The sequence below is a fragment of the Astyanax mexicanus genome, chromosome 25, assembly GCF_023375975.1.
Source record: "Astyanax mexicanus isolate ESR-SI-001 chromosome 25, AstMex3_surface, whole genome shotgun sequence".
Lineage (NCBI taxonomy): Eukaryota > Metazoa > Chordata > Actinopteri > Characiformes > Acestrorhamphidae > Astyanax > Astyanax mexicanus.
The window spans coordinates 24,743,045-24,769,917 of NC_064432.1; the positions used below are offsets into that span (position 1 = coordinate 24,743,045).

The following is a 26,873-nucleotide window of genomic DNA, read 5'->3' on the forward strand; positions in this document are numbered from 1 at the left end:
TAACACATGAATATTCTCTGATCTAAACCATTCATTCCACTGTAGCTCTGGCTGTATGTTTAGGGTCATTGTCTTGTCGGAAGGTCTTTTACAGTCTTTTACAGCCTTCAACAATATTTATCTCTATTCATCTTCCCATTAACTCTGACCAACTTCCAAACTCCCTACAGCACGATACTGCCACCACCATGCTTCACAGTGGGGATGGTGTGTTTAGGGTGATGAACATATCAGATTAAACTGCGCTTTATCAGCAGTTTAGCTCAATTAAAAAGAAGCATATTTGATATCTGAGTCGGATCAAGACCAGATTCTCACGTTCTCACCACAAGCGAAACGCTTTAGAAAATCTGTGTAGATTACGAACGAAGTTTTGATTAAACTTGGTGGCATAATTAATTTGCATAAAAAAAAATAATGCATTACTGATTCCAAATTATTTGCATGCATTAGTGCTTTAACGCTGACAGTCCTATTCAAAATATAGCTTTTCGTAAGATGACAATACATCTTCAATTAATTTGAACTTTATTTTTACATTTAAGTTCTGTTAAATGCTAAAAAACAATGAAATAAGCTATTTTTAGGCTGTTTAGACAGATACAGCTCTGTAAAAAATAAGAGATCACTTCAGTTTCTGATTCAGTTTCTCTGATTCTGCTATTTATAGGTTTATATTTGAGTAAAATGAACATTGTTGTTTTATTCTATAAACTACAGACAACATTTCTCCCAAATTCATAATACAAATATTGTCATTTAGAGCATTTATTTGCAGAAAAAGAGAAATAATAAAAAAAAAAAAATCAAGTTCATATTCATAAAGTTCAAAATTTATAAGAGTTGAGAAATCAATATTTGGTGGAATAACCCTGGTTTTTAATCACAGTTTATTTTCATGCTTCTTGGCATCATGTTCTCCTCCACCAGTCTTACACACTGCTTTTGGATAACTTTATGCTGCTTTACTCCTGGTGTAAAAATTCAAGCAGTTCAGTTTGGTGGTTTGATGGTTTGTGATCATCCATCTTCCTCTTGATTATATTCCAGAGGTTTTCAATTTGGTAAAATCAAACAAATTCATAATTTTTAAGTGTTTTTTTAATTTATGGTCAGGTGATGATCTCAGGCAAGGAGAGTGAGGTGAACTTACGAGGACGACGGCAGCAGCAGGTCCAACAAAGGCATACAGCAGTCCTCCCTCCAGAGACAGCCAGCAGCTGCACACAGTATCAGAACACTCATATTAAAATTAACATCCAGCATCACCGTAATGGTGCCGCGCCCGGCGCAGAACCCGGCGCAGAACCCGGCACAGGCAAGTGTCTGGGGACTCGGAGCCATATGCCACCGTTCTACATCACAGAGTTTCACCAGAGAGAGAGAAGAAGAGACTGACGAGAACTTAAAACAGTGTTTACTCCTCTAAGTGTCGAATAATGAAGTAAAAATAGAGTAAAAGTAAAAATGTTGGTTATTTGGGCCATTACACAGAATGCATGCCATTTCTGTCCCCAGGAAATGTATAAAATACATTTAAAATACATTTTTATTATTAATCATAGTGTCTTGTATATTGACCTAATTGCAAAAGTAAGATATGCAATTAAAAACATAAAAAAAATACTTAGAACACTGAAAAAATTGCATTTGTTACTGTTTTTCAAAATAAATTCATAATATTTAAGTTAAAATACACTAAAACATTTTAGTTGTGTCCCTGGTTTTTTTTAACTTAGTCTTGTTACCTCATTAACACATTACCCTAAACATCTGAAACATCTGGAACGTTCTACAACAGGAAGTCACATCTACAGCAGGAAGTGACATCATCAGCTGCATTCATTCTTACATTTTATCTGTTTATTTTTAAAAATGTACAACAAGTTTTGGGAAAATCACTAGAATTTCCTCATGTGTCCTCATGCTATTAGAATAGCCGATATTTAGCTGTTTTTCATTTTTTTGCTAATTCTATGCTAAAAACTCATTCATGTTACTCAAAACATGAAAAGTAACAGGAGTTAACGCTTGGAGGAAAGCGCAGCGTCTCGGTTCTGATACATCAGCTCACAGACGCAGCCTTGTGCTGATCCACATCACCCTAGGAGTGATGAGGGAAAAAAAAAGAGTGCCATCTATCTTACCCAGAGAGAGCAAGGCCAATTGTACTCTCTCAGGGCTCTGGCAGCTGATGGCAAGCTGCATGACTGGGATTCGAACCAATGATCTCCCAATCATAATTTTCACACACAATTATCTGAACTTTCTTCTCCTTACATTTAAAAAAAAAAAATAGACTTACTATTGTGGTGTTCCGTATCCTTTCGCCTTCGTAAAGCCCATGGAGATGGCAACCACCAAAGCAGGCAACCCTGTAATCCACAGACAGACAGAGAGACAGACAGACAGACAGACAGACAGACGGGAATTAATTTCTTAGTTAAGTAGATCTGTAACACCATAAAAACCACCTGGGATAATTTAATATTATTTTGGGACACCATAGAAACCACTGAGCAATACCATATTAACCACCTGAAATACAGTGCAAATTGATTAGCAACACCACTGAGCAACAGTATAAAAAAACAACCTTATAACACCATAACAACCACCTGTTATAACTTATAACTATGTGACACCAAAGCAACCACCTAGCAACCATTTAGCAATACCAGAGGGAACTTTTGCTCTTCCAGCCTTTCCTGATAAGTGCCAGTTTCATCAGTTTAATGTTTTTGATGGTCATTCAATCCAAAAAGGAGAATTTTAAGAGCTTGTAAGTACCCTCTCTCTCACTCTCTCTCTCTCTCTCTCTCTCTCTCTCATCCTCTTCTTCCTCTACCTATATCTCTCTCTACCTCTCTACCTCTACTCCTCTCCATCTATCTCCTATCTCTACGTTCATCTCTACCTCTACTTTCCCACCTCAACCTCTATCTCTACATCCATCCCTTTTATATCTCTACCTCTATATATTAAACTTTTAAAAAATCTTTAAACTATATTAAACTAAAAAATCTTTACCTTTACCTCTCTTTCTCTCTCTATCTTAATCTTTATCTCTACCTCTATATCTGCCTCTCTACCTCCACCTTCATTTTTATCTATGCCTCTACCTCTATCTCCACCTCCATCTCTTTACTTTCTACCTCCACCTCTATCTCCATATCTATCTCCATATCTACATCTATCTCTACCTCTAAATCTATCTCTCTACCTGTATATCTCTTTACCTCTGTCTTTATATCTACCTCTACCTCTCCTTCTCCATCTCTATATCTATTTCTTTATCCATCTCCACCTCTACCTCTTTCTCTCTTTATCTCAATCTTTGCCTCTACCTCCATCTCCACCACTTCTTCCATCTTTATCTCTACTTTTCTACCGACACCTCTATCCCCACCTCTATCTCTAACTCCATCTCTACATCCATCTCTACCTTTATCTCTCTCTTTCTAACTCTCTTCATCTATATCTCTACCTCTATATTTACCTCTAAATCTACCTCTTTCTATCTCCACTTCTACTTCTACCTCTATCTTTATCTTTATGTCTACCTCTACATCTCCAACTTTATCTCAACCTCTACCTTTCTAGCCCTATCTTTATCTCTATCTTTTTACTTCCACCTCCACCTCTATCTCTACCTCTATCTTTATCTATACCTCTTCCTTTACCTCTTTATCTACCTCTACCTCCCTCTATCTCCAACTCTACTGCCACCTCTATCTCCGCCTCTACCTCTTTATCTCCATCTTTACCTCTAACTCTTTATCTCTACTTCTACTTCTACCCAGATCTCTACCTCTATATCCATCTCTACCTCCCCCTCTACTTACCCCTCTATCTCCACTGACTCCCCTTGGTGATGTGCAGGTGCATCAGATTACAGTGCTGGTGATTCTGTATCTACTGTAACTGTAGATTAACCCTTATTTATAGACAGAAATAAAAGAAATTCGAGGAGAACCTTTTACACTTATTCTGAATTCAGCACATAACATTCTACAAACCAATCTGTTTGAAATAAAGCTAGACTCCGCCCACCTACATCACATAGACGAGGATGACAGCAGGATGTAGTAAAGTAGTTTAGTGCACTCAGCCACTAAACTGCTGAGTGAAACCGAAACTAAACGTATCTGTTCACGTTTTTATTGGTTTTTAATGGTGTAAGCTGGTCACTCAACCCATCTTCATCTAATCCATTTGACATATTTAAATGATCTTAAACTTGATGTAACCAGTTGTAACTGGTTGTAACTGGTTACAAAGCGGGTTGCACGTGTGACAGCTGTCTAAAATGAATAAAAGTCCCACTTCCTGTCAGCATAAAAGTCACTGAAAGCAGATTTTGAAAGGAAATGTCATAATACAGCGATTGGCGCTTTTCTTCCAGTTCTGTTTCTTTGCCTCTTCACATTATTTCCTGCTTAGCAACCGTCGCTAAGGAAGTCAAATGATGGAGTACAAAAGCGGGAGCAACAAGTTCAGTCGAGCGGATGTCGTCTTTAATTCCAGAACAATTACTGTAAATGGATGCGGAGGGGGTGCTAATGCGAAATGCTTCAAAATCAATGTTTTATTGGGGGATAAAAAGTATATTTCTTTCATATTTCTTTAATATTTCTGCAATATCTCTTTGATACCATTCAATTGGGAACAATTCTGCATTATGTAAAAGCTGCAATTGTGAGAAACAACCTTAATAATCTCTTCTAAAGCATCTTTACTGAGATTCAGATAATGCAGTATATAAAATCACTGATGGTTTACAGTAGAAATGCCTTAATGCCTTAATTTTAACGTTTCTTTTCTATTTTTCTAGTCTTTTTCCTCGTCGCTCGCCAGAACCCCGCGATGATGGAAGGAAGGACTGCCATGTTTGTTGCTAGGTAACTAGAAGAATGAGAAAAGCACACGCTCTTTTGTAATCAATTTGATGTCTGTTTATTTCTTTCCATTTTATTTCCTTTTGCTCCTTTTTGAACGCAGTTTACAGCAGGGTGAAGAGGTAATGGACATAGGAAATAGAAGCACAAGGACCTTCATCCAGATTCCAAAGGAGCTCGGATAATGACGCTAAACGAGCGTAATTACCTGCCCTGGAACATTCCCAAAAACATAAGAAAATACCGTCCAATCAGAATTCTGGTTTACTGGAGTGGACACAGCTTTACAAAAGCTACAAACGTCCGCTAATGGACCTGAAAAAGCAGCTTGAGATGGAACAGTCAGTTCGGAAAAGATGCTGAGGAAGTTTTCGGAGTGAAACTAGAAGGTAAAGTAGGCCATGTGTCGAGACGGAGGCTCCTCTTATAGCTCTGAAGATGACGCCGGACGCGACTGCAGATCAGACAGCAGCTCCCCAAAACATCCAATAAGAGTAATGCTTGTCTTTGATAGACATTTTAAGAATATCCACCAGCAAAACGCACTATAATGTATACGATTTGATTGGAAAATTATGCTCTGCTCACTTTATTTTACGCCCATTTCTTTTATTATCAAAAAAACCTGCTTTTACAAACTAGTCTTAGGATTTTTACCCAATTTTCTCCACCAATTTTGTTGTTAAAAGATGTTAAAACAATTTTGGAGTGAAATTTGAAGGTAAAGTAAAAGATGCTCCTTTTATAGCTCTGAAGATGATGCCAGATGCGACACTACTTAAATTTGATGGATATCTTAAGAATATCCACCTGCAAAAAGTAGGGTAATGTGCACAATTAGGGTGTACCCACTTTAGAAAATCTGTACTTTGCCCAAGCATGTTCCATACCAAAGCCTTAGTTCACCACAATTTGGACCACCATGATCTGCTTAATTTATTTCACACTCATTTATTTTATAATCAACAAAACCTGCTTTTGCAAACTAGTCCTAGGATTTTACCAAATTTACTCAACCAACTTAACTGTTGAAAGATGCTGAGGAAGTTTTAGAAGTGAAATTAGAAGACAGATGCTCCTCTAATAGCTCTGAGGGAAATGTTATGCAAAACAAAAACTTTAGCCAGCGGACTTCTTCTGAGGGAGGGATCTGTACCTACAGTCCGTGGCAAGTTAGCAGATGAAGGAGCTGTAAAAACACGTGATTCACATCTCATGGATATTGGCACGGCAGTGTATTATCACAAAAATATTGCTAAAAACATAGAATTTGTTGAGTTGATGTATTTGTTGAGCCAAGAGAGTTTGTGAATTAAACCAGCTGCGCTGTAGCATGGCTGACCCTGAGTTCTCATACTGGCTTTCTAACTGGGGATTGTGTTAAATAGAATTTATATGTAGTGTGAAAGTAATTATAAACAATAAAGATGATTTACTTATTAAAATAATTTTAAACAACTGTGATTTTGCACTTCATCTCAAAATACATTGGTAAATCCATTTGCTGCATGGATAAAAACCTGTCCTGCTCTGTATTACTTCCATTCAAACCCATAGACTTGATATTGCACTATAAATTCAACATCATAAAGCCGGTGTTTGATCACAGCCGGACAAAGCGAAGAAAGCAGACCTCCACCACAACAACAACAACAACAACAACAAAAGAAGCCTGAGGAAGAAAGCAGCTCTGTCCATTTCAAAGCAGAACCTCGACCCGATCCATCACACCAGCAGGTACTGTACTACTGCCTCTGATACACACAACTGAGCTCCATATACACTCCCATATATACGCTCCCATATATACGCTCCCATATATACGCTCCCATATATACGCTCCCATATATACGCTCCCATATATACGCTCCCATATATACGCTCCCATATATACACTCCCCTATATACACTCCCATATATATACACTCCCATATATATACACTCCCATATATATACACTCCCATATATATACACTCCCATATATATACACTCCCATATATATACACTCCCATATATACACTCCCCTATACACACTCCCCTATACACACTCCCCTATACACACTCCCCTATACACACTCCCCTATACACACTCCCCTATACACACTCCCCTATATACACTCCCCTATATACACTCCCCTATATACACTCCCATATATACACTCCCCTATATACACTCCCATATATACACTCCCATATATACACTCCCCTATATACACTCCCCTATATACACTCCCATATATACACTCCCCTATATACACTCCCCTATATACACTCCCCTATATACACTCCCATATATACACTCCCCTATATACACTCCCATATATACACTCCCATATATACACTCCCATATATACACTCCCCTATATACACTCCCCTATATACACTCCCATATATACACTCCCATATATACACTCCCATATATACACTCCCCTATATACACTCCCCTATATACACTCCCATATATACACTCCCATATATACACTCCCATATATACACTCCCCTATACACACTCCCCTATACACACTCCCCTATACACACTCCCCTACACACTCCCCTACACACTCCCCTACACACTCCCCTACACACTCCCCTACACACTCCCATATACACACTCCCATATACACACTCCCATATACACACTCCCATATACACACTCCCATATATACACTCCCATATATACACTCCCCTATATACACTCCCCTATACACTTCCCTATGCACTTCCCTATGCACTCCCCTATATACACTCCCCTATATACACTCCCCTATATACACTCCCCTATATACACTCCCATATATACACTCCCATATATACACTCCCATATATACACTCCCCTATATACACTCCCATATATACACTCCCATATATACACTCCCCTATATACACTCCCCTATATACACTCCCCTATATACACTCCCATATATACACTCACATATATACACTCCCATATATACACTCCCCTATATACACTCCCCTATATACACTCCCCTATATACACTCCCCTATACACTTCCCTATACACTTCCCTATGCACTCCCCTATACACTCCCCTATACACTCCCCTATACACTCCCCTATACACTCCCCTATACACTCCCACAAGACCATCAACACAGAGAGAGAGAGAATATATACAGAGAGAGAGAGAATAGCAAGAAAGAGAAAGAGTTGAAGAGAGAAAGTTAGATAGCGAGAGAGAGCCAGGTCAAGAAAACAGAGAGAGGGAGAGAGAGCTAGAGAGAGAGAGAGAGAGAGAGAGAGACAGACAGAGACACTATATCTGTATCTCACCGTACCTGACCATACCTGCAGTTCACTGTATCACCTTAATGTACCTCAGTGATTCTTACCATACCTCACTGTGCTTCACTGTATCTCATCATACCTCACAGTACCTTACCTCACCTTCCTGTACTTCACCATACTTCACCTCACTGCGCCTCACTGTATCACCTCATGATACCTCAACGTACCTTACTGTACCTCAGTGTACCACCTCACCACACCTTACAGTACCTTACCTCACTTTACCTCAACGTACCTTACTGTACCTCACCATATTTCACCTTACTGTACCTTACCATACCTCATTGTACCACCTCACCATGCCTTACAGTACCTTACAACTACTTTACTTCAACGTACCTTACTGTACCTCACCATTCCTGCCCATCACATCACCATACCTCACCTCGTTGTACCTCAAAGTACCTCACTATATCACCTCACCATACCACACCATACCTATCACCACAGCATATCTCCCCATACCTCACCATACCTCACCATCACACTTTACAGCACAGTACCTCCCTGTTTCTCACAATACCTCACCATACCTAACTCTACCTATTGTTTTACCTTTTTTTGCTGCTGTTGCTCACTGTACTTCTGTACATCTCAATATACCTCCACATACTGTACCTCAACATACTTCACCTTACTTCACCCCAATGTATCTCACTGTAACCATACATTTTGTAAATTTGCCTTTTGTCTTTATTGTAATTATTGATATTTTATTCACTACTGTTCTCACTTATTTTGTAATTATTGTTATTATTGCTAGATTACAGACACTCACCCCAGCCCAGACAGAGGAAGCGCTTGCGGATGAGCCGGGTCCGCACCTTCCCCGTCACGGCCATGTAGGACTGCCAGGCTTCCGTCAGAACCCAACAGAACGACGCCAAGAAGAAGAAGTGCAGGAACGCCGTCGTCATCGTGCAGACGCCCTGAGAAAGAGAGAGAGAGAGACATTAAACGACTGTAGCATTCTGCCAGGGGAACAGGGGATTGTAGGCTTTGGCACTGAAACGTTGGATAAACTGCTGAATGCTGAAGTGCTTGTTGTGTTTTCCCGGCATTACCCGAGCTGTACGTCGAGTTCAGACACTGACCTGACTCTCTACTTTACATCGGGAGGCAACTGGCAACATTTAATGCTTGAACTTTGTGTTTCTCCTTGAGGACGCACTGTACAATTGATCCAACGGGAACCTGCCAGGAAACACTTTCACTGCTGGCACTAGTGTAGATACAAACATCTCCACAGGGGTGGTGTTTTAATGAAGTTACACTTATGTAGCTCCTTTTCTAATATCTTAATATTCTCAGTATTACATGACAGCCAACCACAAACAGCATACTCTCAACCGGAAACCACAGTCCACCTAGTCCATTTAATCAGGCCGGTAGTCAGGTTAGCATTGCAATGCTAACAGGCACCTCAAAGTTATTACAACACGCTTCCTGGTCCTGATTTACGGCACGGTACCTAATAACTATAGCGTCCAAATTTAGCCCCGTTTTCGCCAATATAAACTCCGCCCCACACGGTTATATGTGACTTAAGCGGAACCCACTGAGACTGCATTGCAGAGCCCGAAATGCTAAAAAACGCAGCTAACATGAGCAATCTGCCCTAAAAAGGGAAGGTAATGCAAGGAATGCAACTCAATGCTGATTGCTCTAAAATATTTAGAGGTAGGACTGGCTGTACAGAACAGTCCCAGGTAGTTTAAAACACAGGTTTAATGTGCTGGAAACCAGGGGTGTTCCCTCATTCTCATTTCCCATTATACAGTACTGTGCAAAAGTTTTAGGCACCAAAGCAAATCACATGAATCCATTTATCTCAGCAATATGAGTGTTTTTACCTGAAAAAAGCACCACATATGTTTTGAACAGATGCAAATAAACATAAATACAGTCAAATATAACAAGGAATTCACATTTAAGAGCCTAAAACATTTGCACAATACTGTATATCTACTACAGACAGATTATATCTGCCCAGTATCATTTATTTTACTTCAATCCTGGATATATGGAGATACTTAGAGTCCATTATTAGTATTATTAGTATCATGACATTCTAGATTATCACCTTCTTTTACAAATCTGATAAACTCCTTTTATTATTCTTTAATATCTCAGTTAGGGATGTGATTTTCATTTTGTTGCAGTTGTGTATTCTTGATATATATATATATATATATATATATATTTTTTTTTTTATTTAGTTTTTTTTTCATATTGCCAAGAGTATCGTTATCACGGAAAAAAAATTAATCATGAAATATCGTGATATTATTTTAGGGCCATATCACTTGACCATATTGGAAACTTTATTATTATTATTATTTTTTTTTTTTACATATTCTAAAGACATAAATGCCACACTTAAAAACAATATTTTATATTTCTAAATCAAAAACATAAAAATATATAGTTCTTAATCGATCTAAATCTCACATAAACATTAATTTAAAAGCTCTTCAGAGACTTAAAAGTGGTTTGTAAATGATGTTTGCCCCAGACAAATGTTCCTAGTATAATTATGATAAAGTATACACTTTCTGCAGCATGAAATATTGAATAAATATAAAAACCGGGCTTCAAGGCTTTTCCGACTGCAATCAAATCCCTCACGCTCCAGCAGGTCCAGGTTAGAAACTGCCCTCCTGCATTAAAACCAACAAGAGCTTCTCCTGCTCTGTAACAACCACACACACCGTTTGTCAACAACTCATTAGCCTAGCGCTCAGGCTAAGGTATTTGATTGCACCCAGAGGAGCACTTGAGCGATGTGGGCGGGGCTGGAGATCAGGCAAGGGCCTTGAGCTGCTCTTGGATCACTCGGAAAGCGTGTTCATTAGTATGCGAGGGGTATGTTCTGGAGGCATGTGACTCAAGGTCATGCATTCCTGCTGAGAGAGAAGGATGGAGAAGGTTTCTGCAGATAAATAAAACTAAGTATTGCTACATTCTATTGGACGAAAGAAACCAGATGGCTGCTTATTCATTGTTCCTGCTGAAATCGAGGGTTTTAAAAGAGTTTATCCTGCTTTTATTGGAGTATCTTGACTTTAAATGACTGCAAGAAAAAAATAAAAGGTCTGTCAACTATAATGATGGAACTGGCACTAATCAGATTAGCCCCAAGAAAGGAAGAACAAGAGTTACTCTCGTATCAAAAGAGTTTGTCCTGCTTTTATTGAAGCAACTTGACTGTAGTCTCAAGAAAAAAAAATGACTGCAAGAAAAAATGATGGCCGGTCAACTATAATGATGGAACTGGCACTAATCAGGACGGCCCCAATAAAGGAATAGCAAGAGTTACTCTGGTATCAAAAGAGTTTGTCCTTTTTTTTTGCTTTTATTGGAGTAACTTGACTATACTCTCATAAAAAATGATGGCCGGTCAATTATAATGATGGAACTGGCACTAATCAGGACGGCCCAATAAAGGAATAGCAAGAGTTACTCTGGTATCAAAAGAGTTTGTCCTTTTTTTTTGCTTTTATTGGAGTAACTTGACTATACTCTTAAAAGAAAAAAAATGACTGCAAGAAAAAATGAAGGTCAGTCAACTATAATGATGGAACTGGCACTAATCAGGCTGGCCCCAAGAAAGGAAGATCAAGAGTTACTCTGGTATCAAAAGAGTTTGTCCTTTTTTTATTGGAGTAACTTGACTATACTCTCATAAAAAATGATGGCCGGTCAATTATAATGATGGAACTGGCACTAATAAGATTAGCCCCAAGAAAGGAAGAGCAAGAGTATTTTGTTTTGTTTAACACTTTTAAGTTACTACATGATTCCTTTTGTGTGTACTTCATTAATCAATAAAATAAAATTGGAAATAGTAGACACGTTTTTTTATCCATACTATCTCAACTTTTTCCTGTGTTTTCTTGAGTTTTTTGTGTGTAGTCAATGAATTATATTTAATTACTAATAGTTTACTATTAAAAGTCACAAATTAAGTAATTAGTAATGAGTAATCCTGATCAAATATGCTGCTTAATGAACAGTGAAAGCTGCCCAAAGTGTGCTGCCCAAAATTGGCCCACTAGGATGTTTGGTTTGGCCCTAGTCCCGCCTCCCGGAGCCCCACTGAGAGAACAAACACATTTCAGCACTGTTCATCTTCAGACGCTGCAATCTCCATCCCAAAACACACACAGATCATCCTAATATATACTACAGGAAATGAATGTATTAATATATGTAGAGTTACTGGATGTAGAAAGCATAAATATGGGTTTAAGCAACACTGAGGTGCAGTTAATGTTCTATTACTCAATTAATAATATATATATATATATATATATATTTATCAGCATTATAATAATTATAATAATGATGATGATGCTAATAATTATTTATTCAGTCAGTTAGTCATCACTTAATACAATAACTAGCAATGCCACTAATATTCAAAAAACTAGTGATTGAAACGGCACAAATTAGGCCACCCTTCAACATTACAATATATATGATTAAAAAAAAAAGTAAGAAACAAAAATGCCCTACATATCCAGTTTATGAAAATAGAAAGTGAACACATTCGTAAGCATTATTCCAAATTTAACTCTGTTTACATACATCTCCTTTTAATATATATTCTAATATATATAAGCTTTTTGTACAACAAATTTGCATTTCCCGCAAGTCATATTTGGACTTATGTATTGAGAAAAATCTCTCGCACACAGACAGGGAGCAAACTTACTATTGTTCTGTTAAATTCTTTTATATTTTTCATTTAATATCCTCATCGTTTTTTTTTTTTTTTTCAAGTTCCTAAACCATATTTTTTTTTTATATTCAGCGACAATGAATAATCTAATTAGATTATTAGAATAATCTAATTTGGGCTACAGATGTTACAGTAAATTAGATGCCAAATGGGAACAGGAACAGAAACAGGATCTAATGAATTAAAAACAAAAATTGAAATAATCTTATTTTCCTATAAGAATCTTAAAACGAGAAAATAGTAAATATGTTGACTTTGTTTAAAAGGATTAAAAATATATATAAATATAAATATTGGCTTAATTTGACTGTAGAAATAATAGGAAATTCAGCTTTCAAATCCAAAAGATGAATTCTGTCATCTTTGAGACACTTTAATAAATAACTGCTGGCCCACATGAAACAATAAATAACTCTATCTGTCACTGATAAGATCGTATCTGTCAATGATCTCAAATACAACAAAGACTCTCAGAGTAAAACACAGTAAAAACAGTAAAAGTGCTGGTAATTATCACAGTCTCAGTCTTGCGTAACGGAAATGTTACATAAACCCCCGACAACGTCTTCTTTATCCTGGCAAGATTTACTGTGATCTGATCCAACAGCAAACCCAGGCTGGATGCACTGCTACACAGAAAAGACTGAAACTGGAGCGCAAAAATATTAGTTTTTATATTAGTTATATTCATTTAAAACAGAACCATGTGATTAATTGTCTTTTAATAAATATACTGTGCATTTAGAACACTGTAAATGACTAAAATCACTAACAGTGCTAATCTGTGACAATGCTTACCTGGGACAAATATAACAAATTCTAATTTGGGACAATCCTATTCTGGGCCAATGCTAATAAAGCTAACCTCGGACAATGCTAATCTGGGACAAATCTTACAATTCTAACCTGGGCAAATGCTAATCTGGTACAATGCTGACCTGGGAAAATGTTAATCTTGGACAATGCTAACAATTCTAACCTGGGCAATGCTAACCTGGGAAAATGCTAATCTGGGACAATGCTAATCTGGGAAAAAATTAAACTGGCACAATGCTAAGATGTTAACCTGGGACAACGCTAATCTGAGGCAAATCTTACAATTCTAACCTGGGCAATGCTCACCTGGGAAAATGCTAATCTGGGACAATGCTAACAATGCTAATCTGGTACAATGCTTACAATTCTAACCTGGGACAATGCCAACATTGCTGAATTGGGACAATGCTAAACTGGGACAATGCTAACAATGCTAACCTGTGACAGTGCTAATCTGGGAAAATGCTAACAATGCTTAAAGTAATAAAAAAAGTTACTTTATTTCAGTATTAGCCAGAGTGATCTATTTAAAGGGTTTATTTCTTTAATTGTTGATAATTATGGCTTGTAGCCAATGAAATCCAAAAAGTCAAAATTAGAAAAATTAGAAAAGAACATGAGAATATTATATAAGACCAATTGGTACTTTTGGCAGTGTGGGCAGTGTGCCAAATCCTGCTGGAAAATGAAATCTGTGTGTAATTCATCTATGTGATATAGAGAGTTTCACATTTCACATTTTGAACTGAATTAAGAAAATAAATTAGCATTTTAATGATATTCTACTTTTTTGAGATGCACCTGTATGTAAATACACATCTCTAAATATTATTTATTATTCATTAAGATGAAATATTCTGATTTGTAATTAAAACTCATGGAGAAAATGCTAAATGTACAGCAGAGCGTCACGCCTGAGCTAGCTTCACCGCACTGCTGACTGCAGGGCACGGCTGGTACCGAGTCGGACCCGCCAGCACCTCAGTGCCATATGGTCCGGTGGTAATTACAGATGGCATAACTGTAGTAGAGCCTTTTTTTCACGAGTCTCTCCTGAAGAAAAACGCTTTAAACTACGATTCACTGCACTAAAACTGGCCATCTCTCCATCCAGTGGACAGAGTCAGAGTCCGGCTTCAGTGTTCTGCTTCAACCCCACCAATTTGTTTCTTCCTGAGGGGCACGGTGGCACCGGGATGCCCATTACAGCAGGTAGGCAGCGCGGCACAACACAATCCTGCACACAGCGAGCATTACACTATGACAGATGCCTGCCTACAGAAGGCCAATTAGGGCAGAGCCAAACAACGAAAACGCCCACGCCAAAACACACACATATATACAGCTCTAGAACAAAAAGTATAAGAAAACACCTAAAAATGATGAGTTTCTTTGATTTTATCGAATTAAAAACCTCTGGAATATAATCAAGAGGAAGATGGATGATCACAAACCATCAAACCGCCAAACTGAACTGCTTGAACTAAGTTATCCAAAAGCAGTGTGTAAGACTGGTGGAGATGCATGCAGAACATGATGCAAAGATGCATGAACAAAACTGTGATTAAAAACCAACCAGGGTTATTCCACCAAATATTGATTTCTGAACTCTTAAACCTCTTTATGAATATGAACATTATTTGAGGTCTGAAAGCTCTGCATCTTTTTGTCTTTTTTTGTTATTTCAGTCATTTCTCATTTTCTGTAAATAAATGCTCTAAATGACAATATTTTTATTAGAAATTTGGGAGAAATGTTGTCTGTAGTTTATAGAATAAAACAACAATGTTTTATCATTTTACTCAAACATATATCTATAGCTTCTGAAAATGGCCTGTTATATTCATCGATATGTAACATATTAGTGTACTAAATGTTATATAATCAAGAGGAAGATGGATGATCACAAGCCATCAAACCACCAAACTGAACTGCTTGAATTTGTGCACCAGGAATAAAGCAGCATAAAGTTATACAAAAGCAGTGTGTAAGACTGGTGGAGGAGAACATGATGCCAAGATGCATAGGAAAATGCTGTTTGCAGTAAACAGCAGTGGTGAACTAAGTGAAGGCGATGCTGCAGCTGTAGAGGACGGTGATGCGCTGAGATAAAGCAGACCCAGATTGTTCACTGTTCCTATGGCAGCCTGGGTTTTCTGCCTTTGTAGCGACTGATGCAACAGCCTGCTCTGCACGTTCTCGCACGAGCAGCTTTTACAGCGCTCCGGCTCGCACCAGAGCTCCTCCTGCAGCGGGGCGTTATTATTCAGAGCCGGGGGGAATCGTGGATTCTTACTGTAATGCTGTACATCTCGGCCATGACGAAGATCTGCGGCGTTCTGAGCAACGTCTGAGGAGCGCTGCTGTGTTTTTGATGGGTTATATAGAAGCCATTGGCATGTCCTGTATACACATACAAACATAATCAGCCCTATTCAAAGGAGCACGCTATTCAGGCCCCGCCCCCTCTTCCTCTCAGTATCAGTATTCATCAGGCTGCTTCAGTCTGGGCTGAGCGATCTATTGAGCGAGTCACTGCCTTACCCTAACCCCCATCCCCCCCCCCCCCCCTCCCTTCTTATATCCCCATATCCTCACCAACCACCCCCCCCCCATCCACATCGACATGCCTTCCAACCCCCACTTCCTCCTACGTCAGCCCTGCCTGTCGGAGTTTAACGGAGTGCTCCCGAGCTACGTTCCTCTGTTGCCATGGATACAGACATGGTGGGCTCAACATCTCCCGGCAATTTGCCTTTGTAAAGGGCAGCGCACTCTCTGGATTTCAGAGAAGGGGCTATGGGCCAGCCAAGCCACCCCCCCCCCCCTCTTCCCAACCCCTTTCAACTGCCCAACCGACGCCTCACTCCAACAACCCCCCCCCCCCCTCCCCTCCGTCTCACTCTTTTACACTTCATTTACCCAGATCCAGACACACCAGACACACACACACACACAATCACACACACAATCACAGAGGCTTTTTGGACAGAGCATCTATACTACTATACTAACTACTATACAGGGCCATCTCAAAAAATTTGAATATCATTGAAAAAAGTTACTTTATTTCAGTAATTCAGTTCAAAATGTGAAACTCATATATATTACATAGATGTATTAAACACACAGAGTGATCTATTTTACGCGTATATTTCTTTTATTGTTGATGATTATGAAGCTTACAGCCAATTAAAAAAAATAATAATAAATCAGCGTCTCAGAAAATTTGAATATTATATAATAAGACCAATTGGTACTTTTTTTTTTGGCAGTGTGGGCAGTGTGCCAAGTCCTGCTGGAAAATGAAATCCACATCTACACAGAAGTTGTTATAAGCAGAGGGAAGCACGAAGTGCTGTAAGATTTTGACTTTAGACTTGATAATAAAACACAGTGGATCAACACCAGCAGATGACAGACATGACTCTCCAAACCATCGCTGATCATCAGTACATTTTACATTTCATTTAAAGTAAATCAAGGGATCAGAGTCTGGAGGAAGAGTGGAGAGACACACAGCCCAAACTGCTCGAGGTCTAGTGTGAAGTTTCCACCAATCAGTGATGGTTTGGAGAGACATGTCATAATGTTCTAATCCAGATTAGAAGAAGCAACAACTACTCGACTAAGTAAAGAAATAAAATTACTTTAAAGAAAAAAACGAAGGTCAGTCAATCTAGAAAAAAGGATTCACAGTGCAGTCACAGCACATATATCATCAAAACCATTGTAATGATGAAACTGGCCCTCATCAGGACTAACCCAAGAAAAGTAAGTGCAGCGTTTTTTCCGGAAAATCTTACAGCACTTCATGCTCCTCTCTGCTGACAACTTTTATAGAGATACAGATTTCATTTTCCAGCAGGACTTGGTTCTAATCCATATTATGGTGAGAACTACTATGGCAAAAGCCCCTAAATGCTTCAGAGTTTTTTACCACCTATACCCTAGCAACACTTTAAGGGCCACTTAGCAACCAACAGCTGTACAAGAGCAATTCCTTAGCAACCACTTAACAACTTATGTTGTATCCACCATCTAGCAAAACATTAGCAACACCATAACAACCCCAATACCTGAGCAACACCTGATCAACCACTAGTAAGCCCTATACCACCATATTTGCAATCACCTAGTGACTAAAAGTCCATTTTTTAAGCTCTCAATTACTGTTTTTTTTTTGTTTTTTAAGTCATTTATACATTTTAAAACCTCTATTTTTATATGGTAACAGAATAAAGCATACACAGTATGCAGTATTTCTGGTTCTAAAGCTCATGCAGGTCCACTTTAATTACAGTGCGCTCAGAAGTGTCCTGAAGTATCACTCACTGTTTCACAAATAGCAACCTCTCTAAAATTCTGGCGATTTCACAGATTATTAAGATTTTAATTAAGACTATAATTTAGGGCAGTGGTTCTCAGGGCTTGGGAGACCTTTCCAATGCCCCCCACTGCTCCAATACATCTCCTTCAGCTGATGAGGTAATTATTAGAGTCTTAATGGGCAAAAAATGATATTTCTAAGCAAGTAAAATTGTCATAAATCTGGTTTTATTAATATACACTTATGTCTAATGCATTTTACTAATTTTACAAAGTCGTTTTTATCCACTAAAAGTGTTTTTAAAGTGTTGTCTTACAGGAATGATCTGCTATTTCTGGATTTAATAAAAACATATATATATATCTGCCAAGAAAAATATAATTAAGAATTTAATTAGTTAATTGATGAGAACATTTTGGCGGTAGGCAATTTAAGTTTTATTATACTCTTTATTATTCTTATTACAGTTATTTAATGTCCGTACATCTTGTACCTTGTACACCTTAGCAACCACCTTGCAACACTTGTCCTACAAACTGCTATAAAACAGCAACACCTTAGCTACCACCTTGCAACACTTTGCCTACAAGCAGCTGTAAAAGAGCAAGATCTAAGCAATCCTTACCACAGTAACCTCCGAGTGACACCTTAGCAACCACCTTGCAACACTTTACCTACCAACCTCCAACAGATAAAATACAGAAAAACCTTAAAAACCTCTAGCAAAAAACCCAATAACCCAGTAATAACTAGCTAGCAAAACCTCAGCAACCACTAGTAAGCCGCTGTACCATACCATAGCAACACTTTAGCAATCACCTAGCCACTAACAATGACTAGCAACTAACAGGAGTACCATAAAACTATTTAGTAACACCTATACTTTAGTAATACATTAGTAACGGATGATCATTTTGATTATCATTTTAGCAACACTTATACATTAGCAACACCTGAACAACCCATCATCATCCAATGACCACTCCTTAGCAACCACCTAGCAATATATTAGCAACCACTTAATAATATGTATACCATAGAAAGTCCATTACTGCTGCAACCCCCTTGCAACAGCTTAGCAACTTACAACAGAAAAAAAATAAAGCAAAACATTAAAAAAACAATAGTAACCACTAGTTAGTTACCCATATACCATAGCAACACTTGAGCAATCACCTAGTGATGAACAGTGACTAGCCACTAACAGCAATACAATAACAACCATTCACTAACACCTATACTTTAGCAACACCTAAGTGGAGTCACTTAGCAACCAACAGCTGTGCCATAGCAACACGTCAGCAACCACTCTGCAACCAATGACAATTCCTTAGCAACCACCTAGAGATACCTTGGTAACCACTTAGTAACATGTATACCATTGGAACACTCTAGAAACCAAAAGCCAAACCATTTACACTTACAGTTTTCTTAAGGAACTGCACTCTATAGTTAACCATTTAAAATAAATAGATTTTTTTTTTCACGTGATCATTTTATTTTTGTACAGTATAAAACTAAGTAAAAAAGCAAAAATAAAAGCATCCAGCAGTTAAATGAGCAATTAGCTGGTCAGTGCTGTCCAGCAGCGTTTAGCCTCCTCGTCCAGGAACACTCGGTGCAGTACAGTCGCTGGAGCATCTCTTGAGAAGCTCTCAGAACCCGAGTGAACTGGAATAGCATCATCCTTTATGTAACGCCACTGGACGGACTGTCAAAACAAACACGGAGAACTTTTGAACTCTGAGTGTTTCATTTACGGAAGAACAAAAGCCCTGAAATGTGCTGGAGACCAACGAGACGCCAGGAAGCGTCGCCAACGTCCGAGAACATCCCTTGCCTCGCCGAGAACACCTCCCATTACCTTCTCATCTCTAATTTATCATCCAGCTCCTCCACCATCATCATCATCATCATCCAGGATGCAAGACCTGGACCTCAGTTCTGAGCTTAGCAACCATCTAGCAACCAAAACCTAGAGCACACCAAGACCTTAGCAACCAACAGATTAAATGTAGCAACAACTTAACCACCAATCCCATTACAACATCACTGCAACAACTTGAAAATGATATTGCAACACCTTACCAACCAACAGCTATACTACAGTGAGACCACAGCAACCACTTAGTGGCACTTAGTAACACCATAGCAAGACCTAAGCAACACCTTAGCAACCAACAGATTAAATTTAGCAACACTTTAAAAGCCATAAGGAACACTTTATCCACCAATTCATCAGGATAGTAACCACAAACACCCTAATAACCCACAGCTATAGCACAGCAACCACCTAGTGACACTTAGTAACACCATAGCAAGACCTAAGCAACACCTTAGCAACCAACAGATTAAATGTAGCAATACCTTAGAAACCATAGGAAACACCTTATCCACCAATCCATCAGGATAGTAACCAGAAAGAAACACCTTTACAACCAACAGCTATACTAAAGCAACCACTTAGTGACACTTAATAACACCATAGCAAGGCCTTAGCAACTGCTCAGCAACACCTTAGTAACCAAACCATTATAACAGCGTTAATGACTATCTAGCAACGCCTTTGTTTTAAAGTGTGTAGGATGTGCAGGTATGATTATCTCCATCAATCAAAAGTGCATCCCGTTTGATTGGATGATCCTGACCTCATCAAAATGGGAAACTCGATCCGAGCGTCCACAGGAAACTGCATAATTGCGGCAGGGAGGACGATTTCCCAGCTTAACCCGCGAAGCTGACTCAGAGATAGCACCACCTGATTAGCATAAAGTCTTTGATTTAAGAGTGTGCTCTCAGCATCTTCACTGAGACTCAGCGTTACGCTTTATTTTTTCAACAAAATGCCTAATTAATGCTTTTATGAAGATAAAGAACAAGAAGAAATGGGAGGGTCACCTGTAGCGAGTGAGTGATGGAGCTGGTGTTCAAATATTCAAGTTCAAGAGCCTGAACTTCAAAAACTGTGTGTATATTTGATCACTGGTGGTCCTCTATTATTCACTTCATTCACTCATTGAAATTTTAACAGAATAAACCTACATGTTTGGGTGCAACCCATTAAGGCAGTAGTTTTGACAAGGTTTGCATAGTTTTGATCACAGGGTTGTGGGAGTAAGTCCCATAATGAGTATAATCCATTTGGGCAGTGGTTTTATTAGAACTCTAGACTGTTTGTGGGATTGTGCTGGTTGGGTGTAGGTTTTGGCATAGGTCTGGTTTGTGAATCATATGGTTGTGGGATTAAGACCCATGTTGGGTATAACCCATTTGGGAAGTAGTTTGAGCACTGGATTGTTAATCACAGGGTTGTGGAACTATGTCCTATATTTGGTGCAATCCATTTGGGCAGTGGTTTGGGCAGAGCTCTGAATTGGGAATCACAGGGTTGTGGGGTTGAGCTCCATGTTGGTTAGACAAAGCTATGGATTGCTGATCACAGGATTGTGGGAACATGATGAGGGTAATCCATTTGGGTAGTGGTTTGATTAGATCTTTAGACTGTTAGTCAAACGTTTGTGGGATTGCATCCCATGTTGGTTGGGCAGAGCTATGGATTGCTGATAACAAGGTTTCGGGATTATATCCCTTATTTGGTGCAACCCATTTGGGCAATGTTTTGGGCAGAGCTCTGGACTGTGAATCACAGGGTTGTGGGATTAAGTTCCACATTTAGTGCAACCCATTTGGGCAGTGGTTTGATTAGAACTCTGGATTGTTAGTCAAATGTTTGTGAGATTGAGTCCCATGTTGGTTTGGCAGAGCTATGGATTGTTAACAGGATTTTGCAATTATATCCCTTATTTGGTGCAACACAATCGGGCAGTCATTTTGTTATAGCTCTTTATTGTTGAACACAAGTTAAGTCCCATATTTAAGACAATTAAGTCCCATATTTGGTGCAACTCATTTGGGCAGTGGTTTGATTATAGTTCTGCATTGCTGACCACAGTGTTGTGGGAGTAAATTCAATGATGAGTATAATCCATTTGGGCAGTGATTTGGTAAGAGCTCTGAATTGTAGTTCACATGGTTGTGGGATTAAATCTCATAATTAGCGCAACCAATTTGGGCAGTGGTTTGATTATAACTCTGTCTTGGTAATCCCACAAACTTTTGACTCATGTTGTCCCATGTTGGTTGAGCAGTGATTTGGTTAAAGCTCTGCACTGTAAAGCTCTACAGAGGGTTGTGGGATCAAATCCCAGCCACTGTTGGATCCTTAAGCAAGGATGATAACTGGTTCTGAGCAATATCCATTATCTGAATAGGGAAAATGTTTTCAGCATCAAGGTGACCTCTCTTGTAACCTGAGGTTCTAAACTCGCTTAACCATATAAAAACGAGTTTAGACTGCACCATTTCCATTTGTGAACACTACTAATCAAACGCACAGCTGTTTCAAACACAAACTCACCAGACAGACCAGATGTTCAAGGCCCGAGGCCTGTGAAACCAGAGCATCCACTTCAACCACAGCCTCCACTTTAGCAACAGCATCGCTTAGAACAAAGAACTCCTGTCCTTTTTAAATTAATTGATCTAAACCCCTAATTCGTCCTAAACCATCATCAACGTCCAATTGACGTCTAGGCTTCAGCAAAGGCTAAACAAGTAAATCCACCGATTTTTATTCATCATGTAGCTCACCTGGGGTGTTCCAGGGACAGCTTTTCATATTAGCATCCTTTTAAATATTCAAAACCAACCATTCAAACCTAATCTACTTACCTCCGTTCCACTCTGGTGTCGCTCTACAATATCCCATTCTGACAAGCGTTTATTCACACCTTGTCAAGAATATTGTAAGAGACGCCTTTCGGTTCTCCAATTAATGTAACGTATATCCGCTTCTTGCCCCAGAAAACACACGCCGCGCTTTGTCTGCCACGCCGTCGCCACTGTTTTGACATTAGTCTCTTTCTCCCACATTAATATTCATGGCAAACGTGTCGCTGCTCTATTAAGATAGGAACACTTCCTTACCACCAGCACTCAACAAGTGAACAAGGCCTAAAGCAGAGCACTTAAAAGCACAAATAATTAATAACGTGCCTATACCCATCCCTGCGTCGGAGAGAACTAGCGAGGGAACTGAGAACAGAGAAGAGCAGGAAAGAAATTTGCTTTCTCTAAGATTCGTAGAAAAATTAATTATTAGAAAGTTGCCCTAGGAAGAGAGAATTCTGAGAACAAAGAGATTCAGAGCAGCATAATAATGGCGCAAATATTAACGGCGTTCGTTTCTGTTTGGGCGGTAGTTTTGGCAAAGCTCTCAACTGTTGATCAAAGGGTTTTGGGATTGAGTCCCATGTTGGCAGAGCAAAAACAGAGCATGCGAAAAAAAATATATATAATCCCATAGTCAACGAAAGAAATGAACATAACTGAGATTGGAGAAGAGATGGAAAAACAAGCTTCTTTAAGAATCTCAGGGTTGTGGGATTTAGACCCATGTTGGGAGCAGTTGTTCAACAAGGCATAAAGCAGAGCTTGTAAAAGCACAAATCATTAGAAATTAAAAGAGATTCGAGAAGAACCTGAGTTTTGGGTTTAAATCTCATGTTGGGTGCAACCTAATTAGTGTATTAACCTAGGTAGTGGATTGGGCAGATCTCAGGATTGTTGTTCACAAGGTTGTGGGACTAAAACCCATGTTGGGTTCAATCTGTTTGAGCAGATCTCTGGATTATAGAACTTTAAACACAAATAATAAATAAAGGTGCCTATATCAATCCCTGGGTTTGGAGAAGAGCTGGGAAAGAAGCCTTCTATAAGATTCTCAGGGTTGATACTATTTTATTTGACGTTTGTCCAATTCTTGAGCAATTCTATTGGTCCACCCATCATGGAATTCTGCCAGATTATGTTAAAAAGTAGAAAACCTTGAAAACGAAAAATTAGTCATTATATTCTGAGAGATTTATAGTTGTTACTTTACAGTAGAAAAAAAAAAACTCTACTAAACTTCTAATGGAAGTTTATCTATTTTTTGAGCATTACTATTGGTCCAGTCACTGTGAAACATAGAACAGAAATGCTTAAAAATGGAAAAATGTTGAGTAAAATCTTCACCTTCTTGTATTTCAATGGAAGTAAATACGTATTCAAAGATTTTATTTTATGTTTATCCAGGTTTGGAGCATTTCTATTGGTCCATCCATCAATAAATTCTGATATAACTGTACAAAGCTGACAGATTATGTTAAAAAGTGGAAAATGACTACAGACAAAACTGACAGTGATGATATAGTGGGAAAAAAAATACAGAAATAGAATTAGACACCTCTTCAAAGGCATGTTCTTGGCTCCTAATATACTGTACGAGATCTCGTAACAAAACCCAGCTTGAACCCAAAGTAAAGAACACACCAATCAAACTCCTACTAAGAAATCTTCTGGCTGCTATTGGCTGTTGCCTTGCTGTGAGCTCCTGATCTGGCCAGCCATGAAAATATGAGATTTGATTGGACGCCCAGCTCGTGCAGACATGAAGTACCTCATGCCGTTTAAGAAGAAAGCCACTTTGCTGGAGTGAAGGGATACAGTTACGCAGTTAAACGACAGAGATCCAGCTGGAAGCCAAACTGGAGATTTCCCATAAGGCCGTTCGGCTGCTAATGGGATGTGGCCAGACTCTGTGGGCTTGTTCAGAACAGTGGCTCTGGCAGACACACTCGCGCGATTAGTAATTATACCGCCTGTTCGTCTCTGGATTGACATTAGAGTCTTCAGTTCAAAGAGAAAAACGCTGTTAAAAATATTAATTGCAGCATCTCAGAGCTTTAGAGCCCAGAACACACTGCGTACGGAGTTATCGAGCGCTGTAAACACGTAAACCAGCGCTGCTGAGAGATGTACGATGTAGAATTCATCTTAGTAACGTCTTATATTATTCATCTTCATCAATTAATCCGAAGGCCTCCTGCACTGAGACTTTATAACAGACTTTTAATAATCAATAAACAGCTCAAGCTGACGTTCATTATAAAACGTTTATATGTTTTAAGCCGTCGTCCACATAGAATGTTTACATTTCCACTGGCATACTTAAACTACAAAATATATATAATCGCTATCCAATGAAAAACAAACAAACAAACAAGTGATATCTTTACAGTAGAGAGAAAAAAGCTTCTAAATTTTCAATGGAAGCCAATGTAAACATACTTTGAATTCAAGTCATTTTCAAGTATTTATATTGGTCCATTCATCAAGAATTTTTGGCACGGTGTAACAGCAAGTTTCTCTGTTCAAATTTTATAGTAAACTTAAAAAATTAAAAACGTTTTTTTTCCACAGGACAGCGACGATATGCATACTGACACTACCAGTCACAAGTTTGAAAACTCTCAAACTTATTTGGCAAAAAAAAGAGGAAAAATAAGGCAACATATCTGTTCAAAAATCAGTAAATGGTACAACATGCAGTCTACATAATGCTGCAGTAAACTGGCAAAGCCTTTAAGGCAAGCAAATGCGAAATTAAAAATAGAAAAAAAGTAATTTTAGTATTGTAAAAATGACAGTTTTAGGGGTGCATATATGAGACCACTTAAATGCAGAAAATGAGAAATGACTGAAATAACATAAAATAATAAAAAAGATAATAAAATAAAAATATAAAAAAAGATGCAGAGCTTTCAGACCTCAAATAATGCAAATAAAACAAGTTCATATTCATAAAGTTTTAAGAGTTCAGAAATAATCAATATTTGGTGGAATAACCCTGGTTTTTAATCACAGTTTTTTTCATGCATCTTGGCATCATGTTCTCCTCCACCAGTCTTACACACTGCTTTTGGATAACTTTATGCTGCTTTACTCCTGGTGCAAAAATTCAAGCAGTTCAGCTTGGTTTGATGGCTTGTGATCATCCATCTCTCTTTTTATTATATTTCTAACACATTTCGTTTACAGAATAATTAAGCAATAGTACACTTGAGGTCGTAGGTCGTAGGTCAGCACAGCAGTGCCAATATTACACATTATAGCACAAACCTTGAGTGTATTTATGTGATTATACAACAGTTCCATTATTATTTAAAGAGTTTTTAAAGAGAAGGAGAAAATAGGATCTGTTTGGTTATAAACTCTCTGCAAGTAAAAATAGTTCCATTACTGCTCTGTTTGTAGCTGCGTTGTTTGGCTTGTAAGCGCTGTATCGTTGCAAGGTTACCTGCTGTATGTGGCGGAGTAATACATGGAGAGCTTCGGTTACAGTGCATTACCGGCTGATAATGGTACTCACAGAACGCCTCTCAGCCAATCACACTGCAGGGTCGGAACTAACTGTGGTTAAATTTACAATGTAAAAGGTTTTGTCTGAACCAGTTTGTCATAAAAGGTGGTGAACTACTGCTACTGAACCCAAATGGTGATTTTGCTCATTTCTAATTGCTAATTCAGGCTGGCTCTGCTCTCCTCCACACTGTGTACTGTTCCATCTTTATTATATACACCTCTCTGTGCCGGGCACAAACACTGCCATCACATATTTCAGAGAGGCAGAGGGGAAGAGAAGGAGAGAGAGAGAAAAAAGAGAGAGAAAGAAAAAGAGAGAGAGAGAGAGAGAGAGAGCTAATAATAAATGCATTGCTCTGGCAGCCTTAGCTACAGCACCATGGAGACAGTACAGTCTGATGCTGAGCTGCTCAGCCCTGATTCATTCAGTGCACCACCGGTTCCACACCGGAGAACCTGAGCCATACAGGCAGGAGATATGGCCCTAATTTAACATCACGATATCCTGAGATATTGAGATATGGGTATTCTCTCG

General features: G+C 38.6%; 1 protein-coding gene across 4 annotated transcripts in view; it reads right to left on the bottom strand.

Moving 5' to 3' along the window:
- adgrb3 (adhesion G protein-coupled receptor B3) overlaps positions 1 to 26,873 on the bottom strand; it is a 321,788-nt gene that overhangs the window by 26,405 nt on the left and 268,510 nt on the right. For all 4 annotated transcript variants that reach the window (XM_022682079.2, XM_049472155.1, XM_022682078.2 and 1 more), the window contains 3 exons: positions 8,983 to 9,133; positions 2,306 to 2,375; positions 1,154 to 1,220 (listed from right to left, as the gene is read on the bottom strand). In XM_022682079.2, coding sequence (XP_022537800.2) covers positions 1,154 to 1,220; positions 2,306 to 2,375; positions 8,983 to 9,133 — 288 coding nt within the window. The remainder of the gene's footprint in view (positions 1 to 1,153; positions 1,221 to 2,305; positions 2,376 to 8,982; positions 9,134 to 26,873) is intronic.